The sequence below is a fragment of the Aotus nancymaae genome, unplaced genomic scaffold (genome assembly GCF_030222135.1).
Source record: "Aotus nancymaae isolate 86718 unplaced genomic scaffold, 86718_ANA_hifiasm-v0.15.2.pri h1tg000059l, whole genome shotgun sequence".
Lineage (NCBI taxonomy): Eukaryota > Metazoa > Chordata > Mammalia > Primates > Aotidae > Aotus > Aotus nancymaae.
Genome location: NW_026988473.1, coordinates 62,088,579 through 62,113,223, shown reverse-complemented (window position 1 = coordinate 62,113,223; position 24,645 = coordinate 62,088,579). Strand labels below are relative to the sequence as shown.

Below are 24,645 nucleotides of genomic sequence, written 5' to 3'. Positions count from 1 at the left end.
GTATTAACTAGGTAAATATAGTAGGATTGTTGGGCAGCATGAGGGGCCACTTGAAGTAAAAGTGAGACCAGTCGGCATGGTCATATGATTTTCTCCATCTGTGTACAGCTAAGCAGGTACAGTCGGCAGAGCATTAGACTTAGCTGGGGTTTGCTGGATAAGTAAGAGGAATGGAGAAAGAAGCAAGGGAATGATTATGATGATGGATCACAGAAACAGAATTGGATAAGGAAAGAAATGAGGACAGGGATGAAAAGTGAGAGTGAAAAGATGGTAGAATTAATGGAGTGTAGATCCCATGGGGTCTAAAGAATTGTGATAATCAAATCCTCGAAACTTGTAGTGCTTCAGGGTATATACAGAGTGCTTTAGGCTTATTTGCATAATAACCCTATGAGGTAGGTAGGGCAGATGGTGGTGGCTGTGGTAGTGATTTTCATTATATAGATGAGGCAGAGTCCAACGAGGTAAATTACTTAATCGAAAATTACACAGTGCCGGGTGCAGTGGCTCATGCCTGTAATCCCAGCACTTTGGGAGGCTGAAGCAGGTAATCACCTGAGGTCAGGAGTTTGAGACCAGCCTGGCCAACTTGGTGAAACCCTATCTCTACTAAAAATACAAAAATTAGCCGGGCATGGTGGTGGGTACCTGTAATCCCCGCTACTCGGGAGGCTGAGGCAGGAGAATTGCTTGAACCCAGGAGGCGGAGATTACAGTAAGCCAAGATTGTACCATTGCACTCCAACCTGGGCAACAGAGCGAAATTGAAAAAAAAATCTAAAAAAAAAATTCACACAGCAAATCAGTGGTAAAGCATAAACCAAACCCAGATATCTGTTATATGTAGTATTTGTGTGGTGTCTGCTCACAGATTACTCAGTCTTTTTGAAGAAATGGAATATGGAAGACAACTTGGTGGAATATGTAATCACATGTTCAATTCTATAGTATGGAATGGTAGAAGGAGTTTACTCATTCAGTAATAAATATTGAAAGTTCATTATGTACAAGACATTATATAAGAACTAAAAAAACACCAGTGAACAAGACAGGAAAAAAAATACTGAAGTTACGTGGTTTAGAGGGGTTTCTCTGTGATTCTTCTAAGGCATCATGTTTTTGTTAGAAGCAGGTTGTACTAAAAGTTAGAAAACTTGTTTTTCTGCTACTTACTGTGTGTAACATTGTTACTTTAACTCACTTTACCTTAGTGGGGGTCCCCATGGATAAACTGATTACGGCTTTGCAAGTTTTACTTTGCCTAAAAGTGCTGTGAGTTTGGATCTGTATTCCAGCCTAAAGAAATAGTTGCTGTGAAGTGTTGTCATCTAACTTCCTGATCTAAACAGTGGAAATGCCACATCTTACTTTATAAGACCCTGTTTCCATAGTGAGATGCTGCACAAATATGCATTCTAAGATCATCCTCCATTTTTGAAACTTGGGAAATCTGAAAGGGGGACAGGTCATGTTGCAGCCTGCAGGTCCCACAATCCCCATCTTTAACCTATGTTATCTGAGGACCTATTAAAAGCTTTAAGGTCAGGTACAGTGGCTCATACTTATAATCCCAGCGCTTTAGGAGGCTGAGTTAGGAGGTCTCTTGAGACCAGGAATTTGAGACCAGCCTAGGCAACATAGCAAGACTTCGTCTCTACAAAAAAATTTTTTAATTAGCTGGGCGTGGTGGTATGCGTCTGTAGTCCCAGCCACCCGAGAGGCTGAGGTAGGAGGATCGTTTGAGCCCAGGAGTTCAAGGTTACAGTGAGCTTTGATTGTGCCACTGCACTCCAGCCTGGGCAACAGGGCAAGACCCATCCCTAAAAGAAAAAAGCTTTAAAATAACTAATGACTTCTTCCTCCTCTTCTTACTTCTTCCTGATGTGATTTAGGCCTGGAAGAAACGCTGGTTTATCCTACGGAGTGGCCGGATGAGCGGTGACCCAGATGTTCTGGAATACTACAAGAACGATCACTCCAAGAAGCCTCTGCGGATCATCAACCTGAACTTCTGTGAACAGGTAGATGCAGGCCTGACCTTTAACAAGAAGGAGCTGCAGGATAGTTTTGTGTTTGACATCAAGACCAGTGAGCGCACCTTTTACCTGGTGGCTGAGACGGAAGAGGACATGAATAAGTGGGTCCAGAGCATCTGCCAGATCTGTGGCTTCAATCAGGCTGAGGAGAGCACAGGTATGAGAGCACACACAGACTTTTCTCACAGGGGGCTGAGGTGAGGCCCTTGGATTCCTGGAGCAGAGAGAGCAGGCTTTAGCTAATGTTTCCTGTTGGAAGAGTGTTCACAGATAAAGGGTAAAGAGTGTGAAGAGGTTGGCCAAATATTAGAGGGACCCCTGCCCCTAATTATGCTCAAACAGGAAACCAAAAAGTGTTGGGATTGTGATAAAGCTAAAGGTATTTGTGGTGTTTCCTGAGGTGCCTCAACTCCACTGCCATACCTCCGCCCTCCCACTTTCTCCCTTCCTTGTGCTGTCTAGCACTCTGTATCGCATTACCTGTCACCGTCTCATAGGGAAAGTCTCACCTTGATCCCTTCTCTGCTTCATCTCTGTCTGTCCTAGCCCATTTCAGGCCATCCTGCACAGTCACACTTGAACCTTGTTTGTGTGGGTTCTTTGTAAGATTATTGATGATCCCATGTTCATTTGTATTCACTTGGGAGGGGATAAAAGGAGGAAATACTGATTTATGTCTGGATTTTGATAACCTTCACAAAAGAGTAGCTTACCTTTTTGAAATGAGTGTTAAATTGTAGAAATGCTCCTTGACATTTGTTTAGGCTCATCCTGAGCTTTCTGGGATGGTTGAAGAGCAGAGTTTTTGCTGGGGCAGGCAGTCTGGTTGCACATTGGAATTAAGGAGGAGCATTGTTAAAAAATATTGATGCTGAGGAGCCATGCCAGATCACTGAAGAATCTCTGAGTCCTGGACCCAGCCATTCGTGTCTTTTAAAGGCTTCATTCTGCATAAGCAAGGATCCAGGGCTTGGCATCCATTTTCTGTAAATATTTTAGGCTTTGAAGGCCACATAAAGTGTCTGTTTCATATTCCTTTTTTTTTAATTTTCTTTATAGCCCTTGAAAAACATAAAAATCATTCTTTCTTAGCTGATCAGCAACATCAGTGTCACCTCGGAAGTTGGTAGAAATGCAAATTTGGGGGTCCCACCCTAGATGTACTAAATCAGAAACTCTGGGAGTAAAACTCAACAATCTGTTTTTTAAAACCATCCAAGTTATTCTGATACAAGGTTAAGTTTGAGAACCTCTGTTCTAAACTCTTCCTATTCAGGGTGGGGGTTGTGGACCAGCAGCATCAGCCTCTACTGGGAACCTGCTAGAAAAACAGAATGTGGGCTGGGCATGGTGGCTCACACCTATAATACCAGCCAGCACTTTGGGAGGCCAAGGCAGGCAGATCACCTGAGGTCAGTAGGTCAAGACCAGCCTGCCCAACATGGTGAAACCCCGTCTTTACTAAAAATACAAAAATTAGCTGGGTGTGGTGGCATGTGCCTATAATCCCAGCTACCCAGGAGGCTGAGGCAAGAGATCACTGGAACCCGGGAGGCAGAGGCTGCAGTGAGCTCAGATTGCACCACTGCACTCCAGCCTGGGCGACAGAGCAAGACTCTGTCTCAAAAAAAGAAAGATAGAATATGAAGCTTTCACTAACCATACACTGTCAGAATCTGCATAGTTTAAAAACTTCTTATTTTGAAATAATTTTAGATGTACAGAAGGGTTACAAAAATAGTACAGCAAGTTCCTATCTGCTATTCACTGAGCTTTCACATTAGATTTAGTGTTATGTCTCTGAGTCTCCTCGAATCTGTGACAGTACTTCAGTCTTTTTTTAATAAACCTTGACACTTTGAAAGAGTATTGGTTAGGTATTTTGTAAAATATCGCTCAACTGGGGTTTGGCTGATGTTTTCTCATGGTTTAGACTGAGGTTGTCAGTTTTGGGGAAGATTACCACAAAGTTGATGTGCTTTTCTCAGCATGTTAAATCCGAGGGCATATGCTGTCTGTATGTCTTATTACTGATCACATTAACTTTGATCACTTGATTAAGGTGGTACCTACCTGGTTTCTCAACTGTAAAGTTACTGTCTTTATTTTTGTAACTAATAAACATTTAGAAGATACTTGAGAATATGAAAATATCCTTTTTCTCCTTAAACTTTTGCCCACTAGAAAAAAAGAAAAAAGCAACCTTTTACCCACCAGAAAAAAAAAAAAAAAACTTTTGCCCACTGATTTTAGCATTCATCAATGAATCATATTTCTTTCTTTCTTTTTTTTTGAGACGGTCTCATTCTGTCACCCAGGCTGGAGTGCAGTGGCGCAGCGTCACCTCACTGCAACCTCCTCCTCCCAGGTTCAAACAATTCTCCTGCCTCAGCCTCCTGAGAAGCTGGGACTACAGACATGTGCCAGCACGTCCAGATAATTTTTTTGTATTTTTAGTAGAGACAGGGTTTCACCGTGTTAGCCAGGATGGTCTCAATCTTCTGACCTTGTGATCTGCCCGCCTCAGCCTCCCAAAGTGCTAATTTCCAACAGCTATTACTGTGGTGTTCTGATGGTGATTTTATATTTCCCTCAAAATGTAGATTTTTATCAAGAACGCCAGATGATTTGTAGTATGCACATTAAAGCTTGAATAGCAGTGGGCTGGATCATTGATTCCTAGATCTGGTAGATCATCAAAATCACCCGAAACATTTTTTTCTTTTAAATTCTAGATGTTGATTCAGTAGATCTGATTTAGGACAAAGGAGTCAATAGTTTTTTAAAATTCCTCCCACAGAATGGGAGAAAATATTTTAGAATTTTATATCTGACAGTGGTCTAGAATCTAGAATATATAAAGAACTCTTAGAACTGAATAACAGAAAGATCCAGTTTTAAAATGTGCAAATGATCTGGATAGACAGTTCTCCAAAGAAGATATACAAATGACCAATAAACACATGAAAAGATGCTGAATAACAGTAGCCATTAGGGAAAACCACAGTGAGATACTACTTCATACCCACTGGGGTGGCTGTAATAAAAAATGCAGACAATAATACATGCTGGAAAAGATGTGGAAAAATACATTCCTCATACGCCCCACTTTATACTTTGCTTGTAGGAATGTAAAATAATACAGACACTGCAGAAAACAGTGTGGCAATTAGACAGTTACTGTATGACCCAGCAATTCTTCTCTTAGGCATATTCCCAAGAGGAATGAAAACATGTTCACACAAAAACTTGTACAGGAATGTCCACAGCATTATTATTTATAATAGCCAAAAAGTGGAAAAAACCCAAATATCCATCAATAAATAAAATATGGTATATACATATGTATTACTAAGCCATAAATGGTATGAAGTACTGAAAACATACATTAAGTGAAAGAAGACATAGAGAACCATCTTTTTGTGATTCCATTTATATGAAGGTTCAGAGTAGGCAAATCCACAGAGACAAAGTACATTGGTGGTGACTGAGAGTGGCGGTATGGGAAGTGACTGCTCATGAGTATGGGGTTTCTTTTTGGAGTGGTAAAGATGTTCTGGAATTAGATTGTGATGATAGCTGTACACTTTTATGAGTATACTAAAAACCACTGAATTTTGCACTTTAAAATGCTGAAATTTATGGCACTTAAATTATGTCTCCTTCTTTAAAAAAAGTTTCGCAGGTGATTCTGAGGACCAGCCAGGTTAGGGAACCTAAGCCTAAACCTCTGTTTTAGACATATATTTGCTCTGATAATTAAACCACTAGATGTCCAATAATTCCTTAGAAAGCACATAGGACCAGCTTCATGGACATGTGACCTGTGTAGTCACAAAGAGCCCCATTTTTAGAAGAGCCTGCACTTGGTTTAACACTCTGCTGTTACCATATTGAAGTTCTTAATAGTTTTTTTAACAGGAGGTTCTACGTTTTCATTTTACACTGGCCTCTGCAAATTATGTAGCCATTCAGGCCTGACCTAGATGTCCTAATCTAGGAATTCTGTGATTTTTATCTTCTTTGGGGAAGGGTAATCAGCCCCTATGTATTGTTAAGTTCTTTGCTATAATCTTCTTGCTTCCTGAGTGGAATTTCCTGTTTTCCCCAAATCTTTGTCATTTATAGGTTTCATGGAGATTGTTTTTGTTTTTCTCCTTTATTTTATTCCTAATGAAGAGCAATGCATGTTCAGCGAAAAAAAAAAAAGAGGGGGAGGGAAAAGGGCCCTAGCCTTGGCGACATAGCAAGACTGGAGTGCAGTGACACAATCATGGTTAGCTGAAACCTTTTTACTTTAATAAAATATAGAAATTAGCTGGGTGTGGTAGCACACTTGTAATCCCAGCTACTAGGGAGGCTGAAGTGGGAGGATTGGTTGATGCCACGAATTCAAGGTTGTAGTGAGCTGTGATCACGCTACTGTACTCCAGCCTGGATGACAGAACGAGACCCTGTGTCCAAAAAAAATAACAAAAAAGTTGGGGGTGGGGAATAAGAAATTAATTAAAAGGCTGGGGAGGTGGGTGTGGTGCCTCATGCCTATAATCCCAGCACTTTGGGAAGTTGAGGCAGGCAGATCACCTGAAGCATGAAGTTCGAGACCAGCCTGACCAGTATGGTGAAACCCCGTCTGTCCTAAAATTACAAAAATTAGCTGGGCTGTGGTGGCACAGGCCTGTAATCCCAGCTACTCTGGAGGCAGAGGCAAGAGAATTGCTTGAACTCAGGAGGCAGAGGTTGCAGTAACCTGAGATTGTACCACTGTACTCTAGCCTGGGCCACAGAGGGAGATCCTGTCTCAAAAACTTAAAAAATAAATAAATAAATAAATAAATAAATAAATAAATAAATAAATAAATAGGGTGGGCGCAGTGGCTAACGCCTGTAATCCCAGCGCTTTGGGAGGTCAAGCTAGGCAGATCACCTGAGGTCAGGAGTTCGAGACCAGCCTGGCCAATATGGTGAAATCCTGTCTCTACTAAAAATACAAATATTAGCTGGGCCTGCTGGTGTGTGCCTGTAATCCCAACTATTTAGGAGGCTAAGGCAGGAGAATCACTTGAACCTGGGAGGCAGAGGTTGCAGTGAGCCGAGACCACGCTATTGCACTCCAGCCTGGGCAACAAGAGTGAAACTGTCTCCCAAAAAAAAAAAAAAAAAAGGCAGGGGAAAAAATCTCCACAAACACACTCAAGGCTTTCATAAATGTTGTTAGCAGCAGTAAATCTATCTGGGTCTGCAGCAACTTCAGTTCTTGCCTCCTCAGAAGAAAGAATTTGACCAAAGGCATAAGGCAGAGTGAGACACGGAGGCATGTTTTAGAAGAGGGGTGAAAGTTTATTAAGTGTTAAAGCAGGAACAAAGAGTAGTAAAGAACGCTTGGAAGAGGGCCAGGCAAGCAACTTAAGAGATTTCAGTGCACTGTTTGACCTTTGACCTGGAGTTTTACATATTGGCATGCTTCTGGGAGTTGTGTCCGTCCCCACCTTCTTCTTTTGAAGAGGGCTATCTGCGTATGCAGCGGGCTGCCAGCACTTAGGAGGGGCCGCATGCTCAGTGTGTTTACTAAAGCTATAGACATGCTCACTTGAGGTGTTTTTCCCTTACCTGTCCCGTGTGTTTACTGAAGTTGTGTACATGCTCACTTGAGGCATCCTTTTACCAGTCAAGTGTTCTAGAGGAAGGCCAAATACCAGTTAAACTCTGCCATTTTGCCTCTTAGTATGCCTGCTTGAGTGCACTTGCCTAACTCCTGAGATTTTATCAGCAAGCTGCTGATCACCAGTTTCAGGTGTTTTCTATCTATTGGGAGACAGTATTTTCCAGCAACAGCTGCAACCAATTATTATTTTAGTGCGACACTTTAACAACCGCCTGATTTCCCCTGATAGTTGCCTGACAGTCCTCGTGGGATGTGGGCAGGGGCCTCTCCTGCCCTGCTCATGTCTGCCTAGCTACCTACTCTAACAATGTGAGAAATGGGTCCAATAAATACCTCACCTTTTTAAGAAATAGGTATGAGTGGGGAAAAATATAACCAAAAAGCAAATTGCTTTTAATTGAATTATTTTCTTGTGGGATTGGAGGTCTTCTCATCAAGAAAATATATTCTTGAGATGTGGCAAAAATTACTCAGTGCAGATATCTTTTTTTTAAATCACATGTTTAAAAGATAGTCTGAATCCTTTTACTATATAGGACTTCAGTACAATGAAAATGTAGAAACTACATTATCTGGACTTGCTTTCTTTGGTAGCAAGGTTCATTTGTTGATTCACACATTATTCATTCAGCAAACCTTATGGAGCATTTATTTTATGCAAGTTCCTGTCATAACCAATGAGGCTACAAAGATGAACAGTAGCGTCTCAGTGCTCAGACATCATAGCCTAGAGGAAGGCACAGGCATGCAACCAGGTAGTCCTAGAGGCATGCTGTAACAGGAATCACCAAGATGAGCGACACATGCACCACCAGCTTAGGAAAGGAAAGAGAAGAGTATTCGAGGGTGACAAATAATTGAGTATTTTGTCTGTGGTCTTATTAAATATTAAATATTTCCTAGCCTGTAATCCCAGCTTCTTGGGAGGTTAAAAGGGAAAGACTGCTTGAGCCCAGGAGTTCAAGACTGCAGTGAGCAGTATTTTTTTTGAGAGGCAGGGTCTTTCGACCCCTGTCACTCAGGCTGGCTTACGGTGTCGTAATCACAGCTTACTGCAGCCTCGAACTCTGGGGCTTAAGCAGTCTTCCCACCTCAGCCTTCCAAGTAGCTGAGACTACAGGCCTGTACCACTGCACCTGGCTAGGAAATATATTCTTTATATTCTTTTTTTTTTTTTTTTTTTGAGGCTGCATCTTACTTTGTCACCCAGGCTGGAAAGCAGTGGCATGATCTTGGCTTACTGCAGTCTCTACCTCCCAGGTTCAAGTGATTCTCCTGCCTCAGCCTCTTGAGTAGCTGGGATTACAGGCATGCACCACCATGCCTGGCAAATTTTGAATTTTCAGTAGAGATGGGGTTTCACCATGTTGATCAGGCTGGTCTTGAACTCCTGACCTCAGGTGATCCACCCACCTCGGCCTCCCAAAAGTTCTGGGATTACAGGCATGAGCCACCACACCCAGCCAGAAATATATTCATAGATATATAAATCTGTACATGTGTATATTTTTTAATATATATACGCACACACAAATATGTATATACACATATGCATCTACATATTTTCTTCAGTCTTTTTTAAGGAATTATTTGATAACTAGTGGTTTAATTATCAGAGCAAATATATGTCTATGATAGAGGTTTAGGGTTCTTTGTGAGATCCTTCTGTTGTAAGCAATTGGCCTTTCTTCAGTCTCAGAGGAGAATCTGGTATGTTAAAAGATTCAGTCACATGGTGATTTTCCTAAAACTGGATTATATCTATAAAACCTTGAGGTAAAAAATTAAAGTTTAATTATTCAGTTAGTGTTTTTTTTTTTTAACTGAGAATTGGGATCTGAGAAGAAACAGAAAGTTAACATGTGACTACTTTCTTTTGCTTAGTAGCCTGTTTCATTTAATCACTTTATCACCTTTATTTCCATTTTTCAAATGACAAAACTGAGTACTTTTTCTTTCCTGCCTAGCACTTCTATAACTCCCCAGGGCTAACGATCTTCTCCATCTACCCACCTTGCATCCTGGGCTGGGTTCATTCAGAAGGGCTACCCATCTCTTCCAGTCCCAGAAACTCTTCCTTGATGCAACACTGCTTTCCTTTTACTAGAGCCTGTTGAGAACAATCCAGTCACCTGAGTCTTCATGTCAGCACCTGCCTTAGGTGAAGAGCACCTAACCCTTGGTGGCCACAAAAAGAAATAATCGCAGCTATGTATTGAGCCATCTATTCTATGAAAGTTGAGACTTTACATAAATTCCCACTAAAAAGTCATAGTACTCCTTTGAAGCAGCAACAATTTTATACACTAGAAGATGGGAGAGTTGGGATTCTAGTCTAACCCAGACCTGACTTTGCATTCTGATATGCTGTCTTTTTGTCCCTGTCCTCCTGGAATATAAGCATCTACCAGAACCAGGCCTGGATATTTTTGCCCCTTTAGAGACTATGCATTGAACTGGAAGCACCCACCAGGAGTCCATATGGCTGGCTCAGGTTCTCCCTCCTTACTAACCCATAGTGCCAAAGTCCTTGGTCTGGAATATTCCTAATTAGTAATTTCAAGGGCTTTAATCCAGTCACCAGGCTCTATTGCTTAGTCTGTATGCTGGGAACAAGGATGTCTGAGTTCAAATCACCATTCTGCAATTACATGAGCAGGTCACTTGATAAAGTCTCAACTTCCTTTTGTATAATAGGGATAAAATAGTTTCTGTTCTCAGCCCATGCTTCTGCTTCCCCATGGATGTATCCAGACAGACATAGAACCCACTGGCAGCACTCGAGTTGCACATTTCCCAAGGGACAATTCACATTGTTTTTGTGTACTGGTATCCCCTGAAGTTGTTCAATCCCATGTCCCTGCTCCCAGTTTGCTCCTGTAGAGGTTTCATCATATGTGGTGCCTCTTTCAAGCAGATACTCCCTCTTTTCCTCTCTTCCCTTCCTTCTATCTGTCCATTTGTCCATCCATCATTCTGTGTGTGTGTGTGTGTGTGTGTGTGTGTGTGTCTCTCTCTCTCTCTCTCTCTGTCTCTCTCGTTTGTCTGTCTTTGCCCAGGCTGGAGTGCAGTGGCACAATCACGGCCTCCCAGACTCAAGTGATCCTCCCACCTCAGCCTCCAAGTATCTGGGACTACAGATGCACACCACCACACCCAGCTAATTTTTGAAATTTTTGTAGAGACAGGGTCTCACTATATTACCCAGTGTATTAGTCCGTTCTCATACTGCTGATAAAGACATATCCAAGACTGGGCAATTTACCAAAAAAAAAAAAAAGTTTTAATGGACTTATAGCTCCACATGGCTGGAGAGGCCTCACAATCATGGCAGAAGGCAAGGAGGAATAAGTCATGTCTTACATGGATGGCAGCAGGCCAAGAGAGAGAGCTTGTGAAGGGGAACTCCTCTTTTTAAAACCATCAGATATCATGAGAATAGCCTGGGAGAGGCCTGCCCCCATGATTCAGTTACCTCCCACCAGGTCCTTCCAACAACATGTGGGAATTCAAGGTGTGATTTGGGTGGGGACACAGCCAAAACATATCATTCCACCCCCCTGACCCCTCCCAAATCTCATCTCACATTTTAAAACTAGTCATGCCTTCTGAATAGTCCCCTAAAGTCTTAACTAATTTCAGCATTAACTCAAAAGTCCACAATCCAGAATCTCATTTGAGACAAGGCGTTCCGCCTATGAGCCTGTAAAATCAAACACAAGTTAGTTATTTCCTAGATACAATGGGGATACAGGCACGGTAAATACAGCCATTCTAAATGGGAGAAATTGACCAAAACAAAGGGATTACAGGCCCCATGCAAGTCCACAATTCAGTGAGGCAGTCAAATCTTAAAGCTCTAAAATGATCTCATTTGACTCCATGTTTCACATCTGGGTCACACTGGTGTGAGAAGTAGGCTCCTATAGCCTTGGGTAGCTCCACCCCTGTAGCTTTGCAAGGTATAGCACCCCTTCTGGCTGATTTTACAGGCTAGTGTTGAATGTCTGTGGCTTTTCCAGGTGCACAGTGCAAGCTGTCAGTGGATCTACCATTCTGAGGTCTGGAAGATGGTGGCCCCTCTCTCACAGTTTCACTAGGCAGTGCCCCCAGAAGGGACTCTGCGTGGGGGGCTCCAACCTCACAATTCCCTTCTGCACTGCCCTAGCAGAGGTTTTCCATGAGGGCCCCAACCCTGCAGCAAACTTCTGCCTGGGCATTCAGACGTTTCCATATATCCCCTGAAATCTAGGCAGAGGGTCCTACACCTCAATTCCTGACTTCCACCTGCAGGCACCTGCAGGCCCAACACCATGTGGAAGCTGCAAGGCTTGGGACTTCCACCCTCTCAAGCAACAGCCCAAGTTGTACCTTGACCCATTTTAGTCATGGCTGGAGTGGCTGGGATGCAGGGCACTAAGTCTGTAGGCTGCACACAGCGGAGGGACCCTGGGCCTGGCCCATGAAATCATTTTTTCTTCCTGGGCCTATGGGCCTGTAATGGGAGGGGCTACTGTGAAGAACTCTGACATGCCCTGGTGACACTTTCCATGTTGTCTTGGGGATTAACATTTAGGTCCTCCTTACTTAATGCAAATTTCTGCAGCCAGCTCAAATTTCTCATCAGAAAATGAAGTTTTCTTTTCTATCACATTGTCAGGCTGCAGATTTTCCAAACTTCATGTTCTGCTTTCCTTATAAAACTGAATGCCTTTAACAGCACCTAAGTCACCTCTTGAATGGTTTGCTGCTTGGAAATTTCTTCCACCAGTTACCCTAAATCATCTCTCTCAAGTTCAAAGTTCCACAGATCTCTAGGGCAGGGGCAAAATGCCACGAGTCTCTTTGCTAAAACATAACAAGAGTTACCTTTGCTCCAGTTTCCAACAAGTTCCTCACTTCCATCTGAGACCTGCTCAGCCTGGACTTTATTGCACATATCACTATCATCACTTTTGTCAAAGCCATTCAGCAAGTCTCTAGGAAGTTCCAAACTTTCCTACATTTTCCTGTCTTCTCCTGAGCCCTCCAAACTGTTCCATCCCCTGCCTGTTACCTAGTTCCAAAGTCGCTTCCACATTTTCAGGTATTTTTTCAGCAGTACCCCACTCTACTGACACCAATTTTCTGTATTAGTCCATTTTCAAATTGTTGGTAAAGACATACCTGAGACTGGGCAATTTACCAAAAAAAAGAGAGAGCCTTAATGGACTTAGAGTTCCACATGGCTGAGGAGGCCTCACAATCATGGCAGAAAGGCAAGGAGGAGCAAGTCATGTCTTACATGGATGGCAGCAGGCTGAGAGAGAGAGAGCTTGTACAGGGGAACTCCTCTTTTTAAAGCCATCAGATCTCATGAGCCTTATTCACTATCACGAGAACAGCCTGGGAAGGACCTGCCCCCATGATTCAGTTACCTCCCACTGGATCCCTCCCACAACATTTGGGAATTCAAGATGAGATTTGGGTGGGGACACAGCCAAACCTTATCAATCCAGGCTTGTCTTGAATTCTTGGGCTCAGGTGATACACCTGCCTTGGCCTCCCAAAGTGCTGGGTTTACAGGTATGAACTACTGTGCCTGTGATAGGTCTCATATAAAAACTTCTGTTTGCTTTCAGCTAGAAGAGGTTTCTGGCAGATGAATTCTGTCTTTTTTTTTAATCCTTGCCACCTCCAGATTCTTATTTCTACTGCCACCCTCCAGTTTTCACATATTCCAACAAAAAATGTCTAGGATAAAACCTGCAGGATCAAGACCAGACCAGGAGTGAAAGTGAGTCTGAAATCAACATAAAGTTGGAAGAAACAATCTCTTGATAGAGAACTTGTTCCAAAAGGAAATCAGAAATGATGTTCTAGAAGGAAAAGCAATTCCAGGAACACATATCAAGATTCTATATCATGTATGTGGGATTTATTTTTGCTTGTTTTGTGTGTGTGCACAAACAAAAGCAAGAACCTTCCTCACCTTCCTCTTAGAATCAAAATAGCCATCAGTCCTTAGAGTAAGGAAGCAGAGAGCTTCTCTGAGCTGTGTTTATAAGCAGACAGATACAAGTCCTCACATTTGTGGCCTCGTTGCGGGCAGCTATCCCTGACCAGATGTACCACACACAAAAAGAACCATCTCTCAGTAGGGAGCTTTGATGAATTATTCATGTGCTCAGGAGTCATCCCCTGTTAGGAAAGCCCTCACCCCTTTTGAATCCTCAAAGCGGAGGACATCTTTATTCCTTTTATTTCCTCCTTCCTCCATTTATTCAGTAGCTCTTCCAGGGCCTTCACAGCCACTATCACAGGGATGCCAAAAAGCAGCTAGCTTTACTTGAGTCTCAGCTTTGCTACTTATTTGCCTTATTGATGTTGAATAAATAACTTTTCCTCTTGGAGGTTTTATCATCTGTAAAATGGAGATGATGCTCCTCACAGCATTGTTAGGAGGTTACATAGGTGAAGCTAGGAGAACATACAGGGACACATTGTGAACCGCAGCTGCTCACTTCACTTTTCCCTTGTAGTGGTCGTAGTGATAGTAGTGATGATTTTTATGTCTGTAGGATAAGATAAACAGAATATAATTTAAATATTTGGTGTTTTTACAGAACTTTATAGTCTACACAACCCTTATGCAGTCTCATTTAAGCATGAGGAAACAAAATGAGATAGGTAGGGGTTGATAGTATCATTCTTATTGCACAAGCGAAGAAACTAAGGCTTAAAGGTACTAAGTGACCATGCCAGAAAGCAGAGTGGCAGGGCCTAGAATTTAAGGCTTTTGACTCCCATCTACGGCTGTGTGCTCTGACTCCTCACTTGTCCCAGTCACTTGTCACAGAGCTGTTTACCATGGCTGCTTCTAAGTCACAAAACAGCCAGCAAGAAGGAAGAGGAGGAGCAAGAGGTTTATAAATCACTGAGAACTGACTATTCTTTTTTTTTTTTTTTTTTTTTTTTTTTGAGACTGAGTCTCACTCTGTCGCCCAGGCTGGAGTGCAGTGGGGCAATCTTAACTCACTGCAACCTTCACCTCCTGGGTTCAAGCAATTCTGCTGCCTCAGCCTCTCAAGTAGCTGGGATTACAGGTGCACACCACCATGCCCGGCTAATTTTTGTGTTTTTAGTCGAGACGAAGTTTCACCCTGTTGGCTAGGATGGTCTTGATTTCCTGACCTTGTGATCCACCTGCCTCGGCCTTCCACAGTGCTGAGTGCTATCTGTACATTGATACTAACCTTTGGTGGCTAAACTAACAAGACAATATGATCCTTCTGAGAGGAACCAACAAACTACTGTGAGTTACAGCTCAGGGAATTTAGCTCACCAGAGCCCCATTTTGTAACTCTTGGAGATTTTGAAATAAGGCCAGAGCCTCCTCTGTATCTTCTCTACTATTTTAGTTTTTTACCTTCTTGAACGCCTTGGCAGGAATTTCACAGTAGTCACATGTCGAATCTTATGGAATGAAGAATTCCCAAAGTTCTGACCAACTCTTCTTTATCTCTTCCCCACCTTTTCTCTCCTAAAATTTTAGTGAGACCTCTCCCTTTAAATACTTTGTAAATATTTAAACTTCTAGTAAGCCTTAAGTTTCGTAAGTCAACACTAGAGTTATTTTAAGTCCTGGGTTCCATCTGGGGTCAAACGATACCCATAGGAATGCTTTTGGGGAAGTCTTTAGCATACAGTGGAGGAATGTTTCTGGGGTCTTCAAACAGCTCTTGCCTCTCCAGAGAGAATGACTGGTGCCTTAAAAGGTCAGGACCCCTTATTCCAGCTGGATTTCTGACAACAGGGAGAACTGTGGTAGAGCCAAGTAGTCCATTCAGATGCATTCTGATGACCTTGGTCCTTTCCCCACCATGAAAAGAGAGAGAGCTCCAGGGAGAAGCCTTGCTCAGAGACCTCACTCTTTCTGTCTTCTCATCCCTGGGAGGGCCTTTTCCTCCCTCGTTCCCTCCCAGACCTTTTGGGTTTTGTTTTATTAACTCAGATCAGACCAACTCCTCTGGGGAACCCTAGCTGGAAGCCAAAAGCAAATGTGGGCGGTAATGTGCATCTTCTCCCCAGGCTGAGACTCCGCTCTTAAGGAAGAAAGAACAGAGTGGAGACTGACCCAGGCTCCAGCCCAGGGGCGGAGGCTGCTGTCTGAATCACCCACCCTTTTTTTCCACTGAGACAACGAGGAAAATAAATATCCAGACCATTTTCCAGCCAGATCTGAAATCCTCATTCCTTAAAAAAAAAAAAAAAAAAAAAGCAAAGAAAAGAAAAAGATTATTTTAAATAACCCTGAAATATCGGGCCTTCCTCCTCAGTCTCTTGCTTGTTTGTCATTTTTCGTTTACAGCTGGATCTAGTCATCCACAGAACAGGCCGTGAGTTCAGACATGAGCTCCATAAAATTCTCACAAATCTTTCTATGTTGTCCTAGAACAAACTCCAGCTTTGACCTTCAAGGAAGTCGAAACCCTCTGGAGGAGGAAAAGGAGACAGGGAGAAACCTGATCCTGTTCTTTCGTTCTAAGTCTTGATCCTTCTTTATGTTTTTTTTTTTTAATACCAGACACTTCCCCTCACCACCCCAGCCAGCCAGCATAGATAGTCTAGTGTTACCTGCCAAAACCCACAGACTGTTAGACTTGGGAGCATCTCATCCCAACTCCACGGTGCCAGAAGCTTTGGATGGCTCCCAAACATCTCATAAAAGCCCCCTACTTTTTTGGTTCTTTGAGTGCTTCTGATTATCCCTAATAAAAGAGGATAATAAATGGTTGTTGAATTGGTCCCTGACTAGATTCCAAAGCCCAGTCTAATTCTAATATTGGTCTAGAGGTAGAATTAGAACTTTGTTTTTAGTGGCAGTGTCACCTTGGACCTCTGAAGATCTTGATTATGATTAAACATCCAGTTACATATAGCTCTACATAGGATTCTGAACTCTACAAAATCAGTAGATAGGTCTTCTCTCTCTAGGATCTGTGCCTGAGAATCAGAATCCTGGTTTTAAATTTCAGCTTTCTTACGATTCATCTCAGTTTCTTCAACAGTAAACTAGGAATGATTTCCAAAAGTTTTTAAAGCATTACTTTTTAACCATATCTCACATGAAACACAATAATTTATGAAACATTTGAGAGGGAGCCACTTTGAATATATCAGAGGAAAGGGTCAAGTGATGCAAGCTGGACTCAACTGCCCACCTCTCCTTCTGGTTGCCTGGGAAGACTGGCACACAGTGTGAAGATAACGGCCTGCAGCAAATGTTCAAAACAGGGACCTCCAGGGCTGAGCTACAGAAATTTTCATCAGTCCACAAAAATATGAAAAACATGAGGAAGATATAATCCATTTTCATAAAACTAAATGTGATCAGGTTTTAAAACTTCCCTTTATTCAGAGATTCTCTTTGTGCATGTATGTTAAAGTGTTCTTGTGTGTGTGAAGTGATAGTCATAGTAAATGGTAGTTTCCACATTTGACAACATCATTAAAAATTGGCAGCCCTGTGTATCCATTTCTAAAAATGCACAAGGGCATAAACAAAGAGGCAGTGTTTTCACCTGTCCATAGAATGGAAGAGTCTGGAAAATAGTGATCTAGAGGTGATGTGTGTGTCAGGACTACTGATTGCCAGCCTCTGCTTCTGTCCTAATGGCCAGGCGCCTCTGAACTCTACCGTTAAGTCTAGGCCCCCTGCATCCCAGCGTGAAGCCAGTACTGTGGGATCTTTTGTCCCCTGGCTCTGTGCTAGCCCTGCTCTTGTGTACTAGCTAGGGTCAGCCCTGAGATCTTGGCTAATTTTCCTGTGTCTGAATGTTTGCTCTGATAACCTGCCTATAGTCTCAAATCCCACCCAGGAGTGGACCCTGTCCTGCTTTTATGTAGCCCCTCTCGTAGACCCAAGGCTTACCACACCTCAAGCCGGTGGCTGGAGCCTGACTGCCCACTTGAAGGCTTCTGGGTTGCATGTGGTCTCTCTGCCTGCATTTGTGAAGAAAATCTGCTTCTGTTGTCCCAGAACATGCTTCTTCCTCTGGGATTCTACTGCCCACATTTCTAGTGATGCCTTAGTTTCTGTTTCTGAGTTTACTCATTCAGTGCCCTTACCACTGAGAACCTGCTTTTGCCCATTCTTATTCTTTGGACAAGGGTTAGAGAGGAGTGTAAGACATGGACCTGCATTCAGTGGACTCCTGAGCCTTGTTATGTTCTCCAGTTTTTGTTCTCTCGGCCAAACCAGCCTTGGAACTCTTCGTAGTGACTCTCTGCCTCCTCTTTGTCTACTTCTAAGAGGTTCTGGGCTTCTCAGTTTTCAGAAAGATTTACCTGCTTTTAATTGAACCATGTCTGGCTCTGTACCAAGATATAACTACCAGATTTAACAAATGGGGGTTAACATCAAGTGTGAAAATAGATAATTTTTAAATTCTGAATTTAGTTTCAACATCAAGTCCCCATCTGGCCAGTGATAGAAATGGAAGTTTTAATTAACTCAGTGTAATCCTGATCAATACAGGATTTTCTCAGTAAATTCAAGTTTGTCTTCTTTTGTCCCTGAGGTGCTATTTTAAGTGCCCCAAGGCTTGGAGAACTGGCAACAGTTTACTGAGGCTGGAGCACAATCCGGGATTAGGGGAGGAGATGCATGGTAGAAAAGAGTGAGGACACATCTTATTCCTCTTCAGATCACTGCATTAGTAGCCACAGAGTAGCTGTCCAGTAAATATCCACATGATTTTTATTTGTTTATTTATTTATTTATTTTGAGACGGAGTCTCGCTCTGTCACTCAGGCTGCTGGAATGCAGTGGTGTGATCTCGGCTCACTGCAACCTCTGCCTCCAAGGTTCAAGGGATCCTCTTTCCTCAGCCTCGCAAGTAGCTGGGATTACAAGCATGCGCCACCACACCCAGCAAATTTTTGTATTTTTAGTAGAGATGGGGTTTCACCATGTTGGTCAAGCTGGTCTCAAACTCTTGACCTCAGGTTATCTGCCTGCCTCAGCCTCCCAAAATGCTGAGATTACAGGCATGAGCCGCCATGCCTGGCTGAATGTTTTAGATACAGTGTTTGGTTATAACTTTGTAAATAGTTACACAAAATTCTTTTTTAAAAGTCTGACTTTTTCCAAATATTTTCATTTTGAGAAATTCACTGTTGGGGAGAACGGAAAGCTTTAACAACATTTTCATCTTACTCATAAGTGACAAAGGCTGAGATACCTGAAATTCTGTATATTGAAACATATAACATGTACTTTAACATGGTAAAAAGTACAATGAAAAAGAAAAAAATGAAGAAAACTCAAAAGAGATGATATACTAACTAGGCTGAAGAGATAGAGCATGCCAAATACCTGAGGTTTATTTTATGTATCTAGCATTTGTTTATTGTTTGCTTTTATTTGCTACCTCCTCAGCCCTTTTCTGAATGAGGTCAGTGAACAAAATTCTTCATAACTAGTGAATCATATTTGCAAGAACATTCAGCCAAGACAGAAGGGAATAGATTTCATAGAATGAGAAACTTCTAGAATATGAGATCTTGAAGGGTCCTTAGAGAGTGTTTAGTTCCAGACTGCTCAAATGACAGTGTGTCTAGAGGTCAAGAGAGGGAAACTAATTTGTTCAAGATCATGCAGCTGACTGGCCAGGGCTAGAATTAAATGTTTCCTGACTTTCAGTTAATATTTTAAATGATGTTGATGGTTATGGTGATGATCATATGAAAATCACTTAATGATTTTTCGAGTGCTTATACGTATATATGGTATAGAAGGCCAGTTTAGTATATAGGATCTTAGAGTCACATGAACACAAACCCACAACATTATTGAGTTTAGCCTTAACATGTTCTTGGGTAAGTTAATTTACTTTTCTGAGTTTCAGCTGCTGCATCAGTAAATTGGAAACGACGTTCTTCACAAGATTATGAAGATTAAGAATCCACTTAAAGCATATAGCATAGTGTTTGGTACACAATAAGTACATATTAAATGTCTGTTGAATCTGTGACTAATAACTTGTTGCTGCCTTCTCTATGATCTTCACAACAGCCCTTTGGAGACATCTACCAAGCTACTTTTATCTTCCGAAAACTAAAATATCCTAAATAACCCTTATCTCTCTTTTGCCCACGCTCAAAAATCTTTTTTGCTATATGTGATTAATATGTTTATCAAATAATAAATCTTGCTGATTTTCCTGATTTGAGGGGCATTACGCTTGTCATTGTGGTACTCAAAAACAAAGGTGTCTTGACCAGGCCTGGTGGCTCACACCTGTAATCCCAACACTTTGGGAGGCCAAGGCAGGTAAATCACCTGAGGTCAGGAGTTTAAGACCAGCCTGGCCAACATGGCAAAACCCTGACTGTACTAAAAAATACAAAAATTAGCCGGGCATGGTGGGCATGCCTGTAGTCCCAGCTACTCAGGAGACTGAGGCAGGATAATCATTTGAACCTGGGAGGTGGTGGCTTCAGTGAGCTGAGATTGTGCCACTGCACTGCAGTCTGGGCAAAAAGAGTGAGACTCTGTCTCAAAAAAATTTTAAAAAATTCCTTTCACAGTGGCATCAAAAAATAAAATGCTTATGAATCAATTTACCTAAAATCATCCTAGATCTCTATACATAAAACAACAAAACATTACTGGGACAAACCCAGAATATGGAGAGACCGTGTTATAGAGAAGACTCGGTACTGTTAATATGTCAGTTTTCTTGAAACTGATAAATAGATTCAGTCCAATCTCTGTCATAATCCCAGCAGGCTTGTTTGTATTGACATCAAAGCAAATTAGAAAGTACTATATAATATATGAAAACAGTACTGTTTATCAAAACAGCTTGTCAATAATAATTCAGACCTTTTTCAAGCATAATATGTCTTGGCAGGCCTGCTCAAATAATGTACTCAGTATGCAGGCCCACTCAGTACATATAGTCTTAGTATTTTGGCCTTCCCAGTGGTGTTAAAAAGACAACTCTCCCTTTTGGACCTCAGTTTTAAAAACCTAGAGATGGTGAGGCAACAATACACAAGTCTGGAAGATGAGTAGGGAAACTACCGATGTGAAACCAGATTATTGGGACCCCCAAATTGAAGGCAGGAGCTGAGAAAGAGCTGCCAGCTACAAGCTGGGTCATGCAAGGCTCTGTGCCTGAAGTCCTCTACACACCACACAAAGACCAGTTGACCCCATTTTTGCACGCTCTGTGACAGATCCTGCCTCTGGTCAAACCCTAAAGGTCTGGGAGCACAGAGTTCAAGATCTTCTCCCTCACCAGGTTACCTCCCACAGTGCAGTGCGTAGGACAACTACCATTTGTGAAGCACCTATGTGCAGGGACTATGGCATTTCTTATTCCCTAGAACAATTCTACAGGTAGCTGTTTTATAAATTTTACAAATTAGAACTCTTGGATTCAGATACCATCCCTGGTAAGCTGAGATTCGGACTCCAATGTGCATGTTCCTTTCCTAGTAGTACATAGCCTCTCCTGAAGCTGAAGTTCCCCTTCAGAGAATTCTGCAGATCTCATAATTAGTCGAAGTTGGAGCTCTGTGAATCCCAGCCTAGCCATCCAGACTAGACATCTAGCCTAGCCATCCAGTTTAAGGTACGATATTGTTCTTGTGATTATTGCCGCTAATCATGATTCATGATAAGCATCCACAACTGATTGTCTGATGCTTCTGTTTTATACCAATTACCAGTTGTCTCAGAGTCACTGTGAAAGGAGAGGAAAGCTTATCTCTTATAAAGCTGGTTAGCTTCAAAATACAGTGATGTATTTTGGATATTTCTGTGGAAAGTTTACAAGGGTCAAATGCATCATTAATGTGAACTTAAGGTATCCACTCGATGGACGGATTCCTGTGAGAAAACTAATATGTTCCCAAAGTTCCCTGGGGGAGGGGAGAAGTGCTCCTCTCAATATAAATTTGTTCTTTCTGACTGCAGTATAAGCTCAGAGAGCATAGGCCACACTTTGGGGTTGGCCTGCAGCTCAATTGTGCCTGCAGTATGTGCTCCTGACCCTAAGTAAGTGACAAGAGTGCTTCATTTCACATATGAATGAATCCTTGAAGGGACCACCTAACCAACCCAAGCCCCACATGAAGGAGCAGGAGAAGGGTCTGCCACAACTGAGGGGTTAGGTGTAAACAAAGCTTGTAACCTGACCTCTCTCGAATGAACAGTACGTGCATGGCTAAATATAGACTTGCTGCCCCCAAATAGAAATACACACAGACCAGAAAACCTCACTAAGTGATAACAATTTGTTCTACCCTAAAGAACTGTTTACGTTTGGATCCTAGAGCTAGTCATTCATTCATTCTAACCCAGGGAGGAGAGATTCCAACAAAACTTGCTTATCTAGTATGTTTATTGAAGATCTCCTCTTTCTGATTTTGTTTTTGTTTTTGTTGAGACAGGGTCTCACTCCGTCGCCCAGGCTGGAGTGCAGTGGTGTGGTCACAGCTCACTGCAACCTCGACCTCCTGGGCTCAAGTGATCTTCTCATGTCAGTGGGGGTGGGGAGAGAGAGAGAGAGAGAGAGAGAGATTGTTGATTGAAAGACAGGATCTTCATTGTTGCCCAGGCTGCTTTTGAAATGCTTGAGCTCAAGTGATCCTCCTGCCTCTGCCTCCCAAAGGTCTGGGACCTCCTTGTTCTAACTGGAACATTTTCTAAGCATAGAACATTATGCTAAACACCATCAGAGAAAAAACGATGGTCTGGATCCTGGCTTCTAACAGGTTATAGTCTCATTTTATATGACAAATTTGTGAATTCCCAACTAGAATAAATGGCAAAATAGAAGGCATACGCTGAGCGCAATGGCTCATGTCCTATAATCCCAGCACTTTTGGAAGCTGAGGCAGGTGGATTTCCTGAGGTCTGGAGTTTGAGACCAGCATGGCCAACATGGTAAAACCACGTGTCTACTAAAAATACAAAATTTAGCCGGGCATGGTGGCAGGTGCCTGTAATCCCAACTTGTGAGGAGGCTGAGGCAGGAGAATCACTTGAATCTGGGCAATGGATGTTGCAGTGAGCTAAGACTGCATCATTGCACTCCAGCCTGGGCAACAAGAATGAGACTGTGTCTCAAAAAAAAAAAAAAAAAAAAATAGAAGGCATAATTAATTCTAACTAGAGGCCTTTTGGGAGGCAAGGCATTTGCATCTCTAAAATGAGATGCCTCAAGCCAAAGAAGGTTGTAAAAGGATATGCTGTGCCACTAAGCTACAGTCACTCACTCTCTTTCCTCTGTGCTTTTCACAGAATCAATTTCTGCTAATGTATACCACGAGATTGTATGCATCAAGGTTAGGATGTTCTGACTTTGCTCTCTCTCAAGCGGAGATGGTATTCTTTCTCAGAGTCTTCCCTTGGAAGGGAAATGGGGAATCATAGGCCCAGAAAGGTCTCATGGGATCTCACGTTACTGTCTGTCTCTATCTCTTCTTTTTTCTTCCTCCACTTTATAGTTTTTATAAACATTAGGAAACTTATATTTCTGAACTTAGGGATCTATTTATACTAGTGTTTAGTACTTTGAGCCAGCAAATGTTTACTTACCATGCAAATAATGAGTGATACTATAAACTCACAACAGATAACGGGTCTGGTCAGCCAGTGTTCTGGTGATCAGATCTCATGGCTTGATTGCTCTTACCCGGAAGCCCACGTTACAGATAATACACCTTCTTTCATGTCGATATATCTTTTGGTTCACGGGAAGAGCTCTTGGACTAAGATTTGAATTCTGATTCCAGGGTTCACTTTTGACCTTCTGTGTGGCCTTGGACAAGCCTTATTTCTCTGGGCCACAGTTTCTCAAACTGTAGGTGAGAGATTTGAGAGATGGGAGGAGGGTGGTGATAAATAAGAGGCTGGACTCTGGGGACCTTTCCACTTACCATATTAGTTACTGTGTAAAGTGGAGCCGTTTTATGTTAGGCCTTATATTTATGAATTTCTTCTGGCATAAATTATGATATATGCCAAAGGACTTAGAGAATTATTCCTTCTTAAAAAACTTCAGGCTTATGATTAAGAGATAAAGTGGCCGGGCACGGTGGCTCATGCCTGTATTACCAGCACTTTGGGAGGCTGAGGCGGGTGGATCACGAGGTCAGGAGATTGAGACCATCCTGACCAACATGGTGAAACCTTGTTTATACTGAAAAAAAAAAAGCAAACAAAAATTAGCTGGGCGAGGTGGCGCACGCCTGTAGTTCCAGCTACTTGGGAGGCTGAGGCAGGAGAATTGCTTGAACCCAGGAGGTGGAGATTGCAGTGAGCCGAGATCGAACCACTGCACTACAGCCTGGGTGTCAGTACAAGACTCCATCTCAAAGTGACCTGGAGCTGTGGATCCAGTCTTGCCCTCAGCACCTGTCCGCCTGCTTTTGTATTTAGGATTCTTCGTTTGTTCCTTGTTTTTCAATGAGCTTTCTGCAGGGACCACATACCCCTTAGAATCCTATAAAATTGTTTTCAAAATTCTTTCGTCATCCACTCTGCATTAGAACTTTTAGAATTTTACCACCATTCCACTTCTAGTAATAAATGATGGGACAAGTGTCAGGCCAACAGCCATTTATTGAGTGTTTAATAATTACCATTTACCTGTATTTCATATCAGCACATCCTCAAAAGAACCCTGTTGAGTAGATATTCTCTTTGGCATTTGACAATGTGGAAAATGAGGTATAAAGAGATTAAAAGTTTTGCTCAAGCCCCTGTAATAAGATAGTTTCAGACCAAATGCTGCGTGTTCTCACTTATAAGTGGGAACTAAATGATGAGAACACATGGACACAAATTGGGGAACGATAGGCACAGGTACCTACCAGAGAATAGAGGGTGGGAGGAGGGAGAGAAGTAGAAAAAATAACTATTGGGTACCAGGCTTAGTACCT

General features: G+C 42.2%; 1 protein-coding gene across 3 annotated transcripts in view; it reads left to right on the top strand.

Annotated features, from left to right (window-relative positions):
* The window catches only part of GAB2 (GRB2 associated binding protein 2), a 214,712-nt gene that overhangs the window by 148,329 nt on the left and 41,738 nt on the right, over positions 1-24,645 (top strand). For all 3 annotated transcript variants that reach the window (XM_012469578.2, XM_021671824.2, XM_012469580.2), the window contains one exon: positions 1,896-2,196. In XM_012469578.2, the coding sequence (XP_012325001.1) occupies positions 1,935-2,196 (262 nt within the window). In that variant the 5' untranslated portion in view covers positions 1,896-1,934. The remainder of the gene's footprint in view (positions 1-1,895; positions 2,197-24,645) is intronic.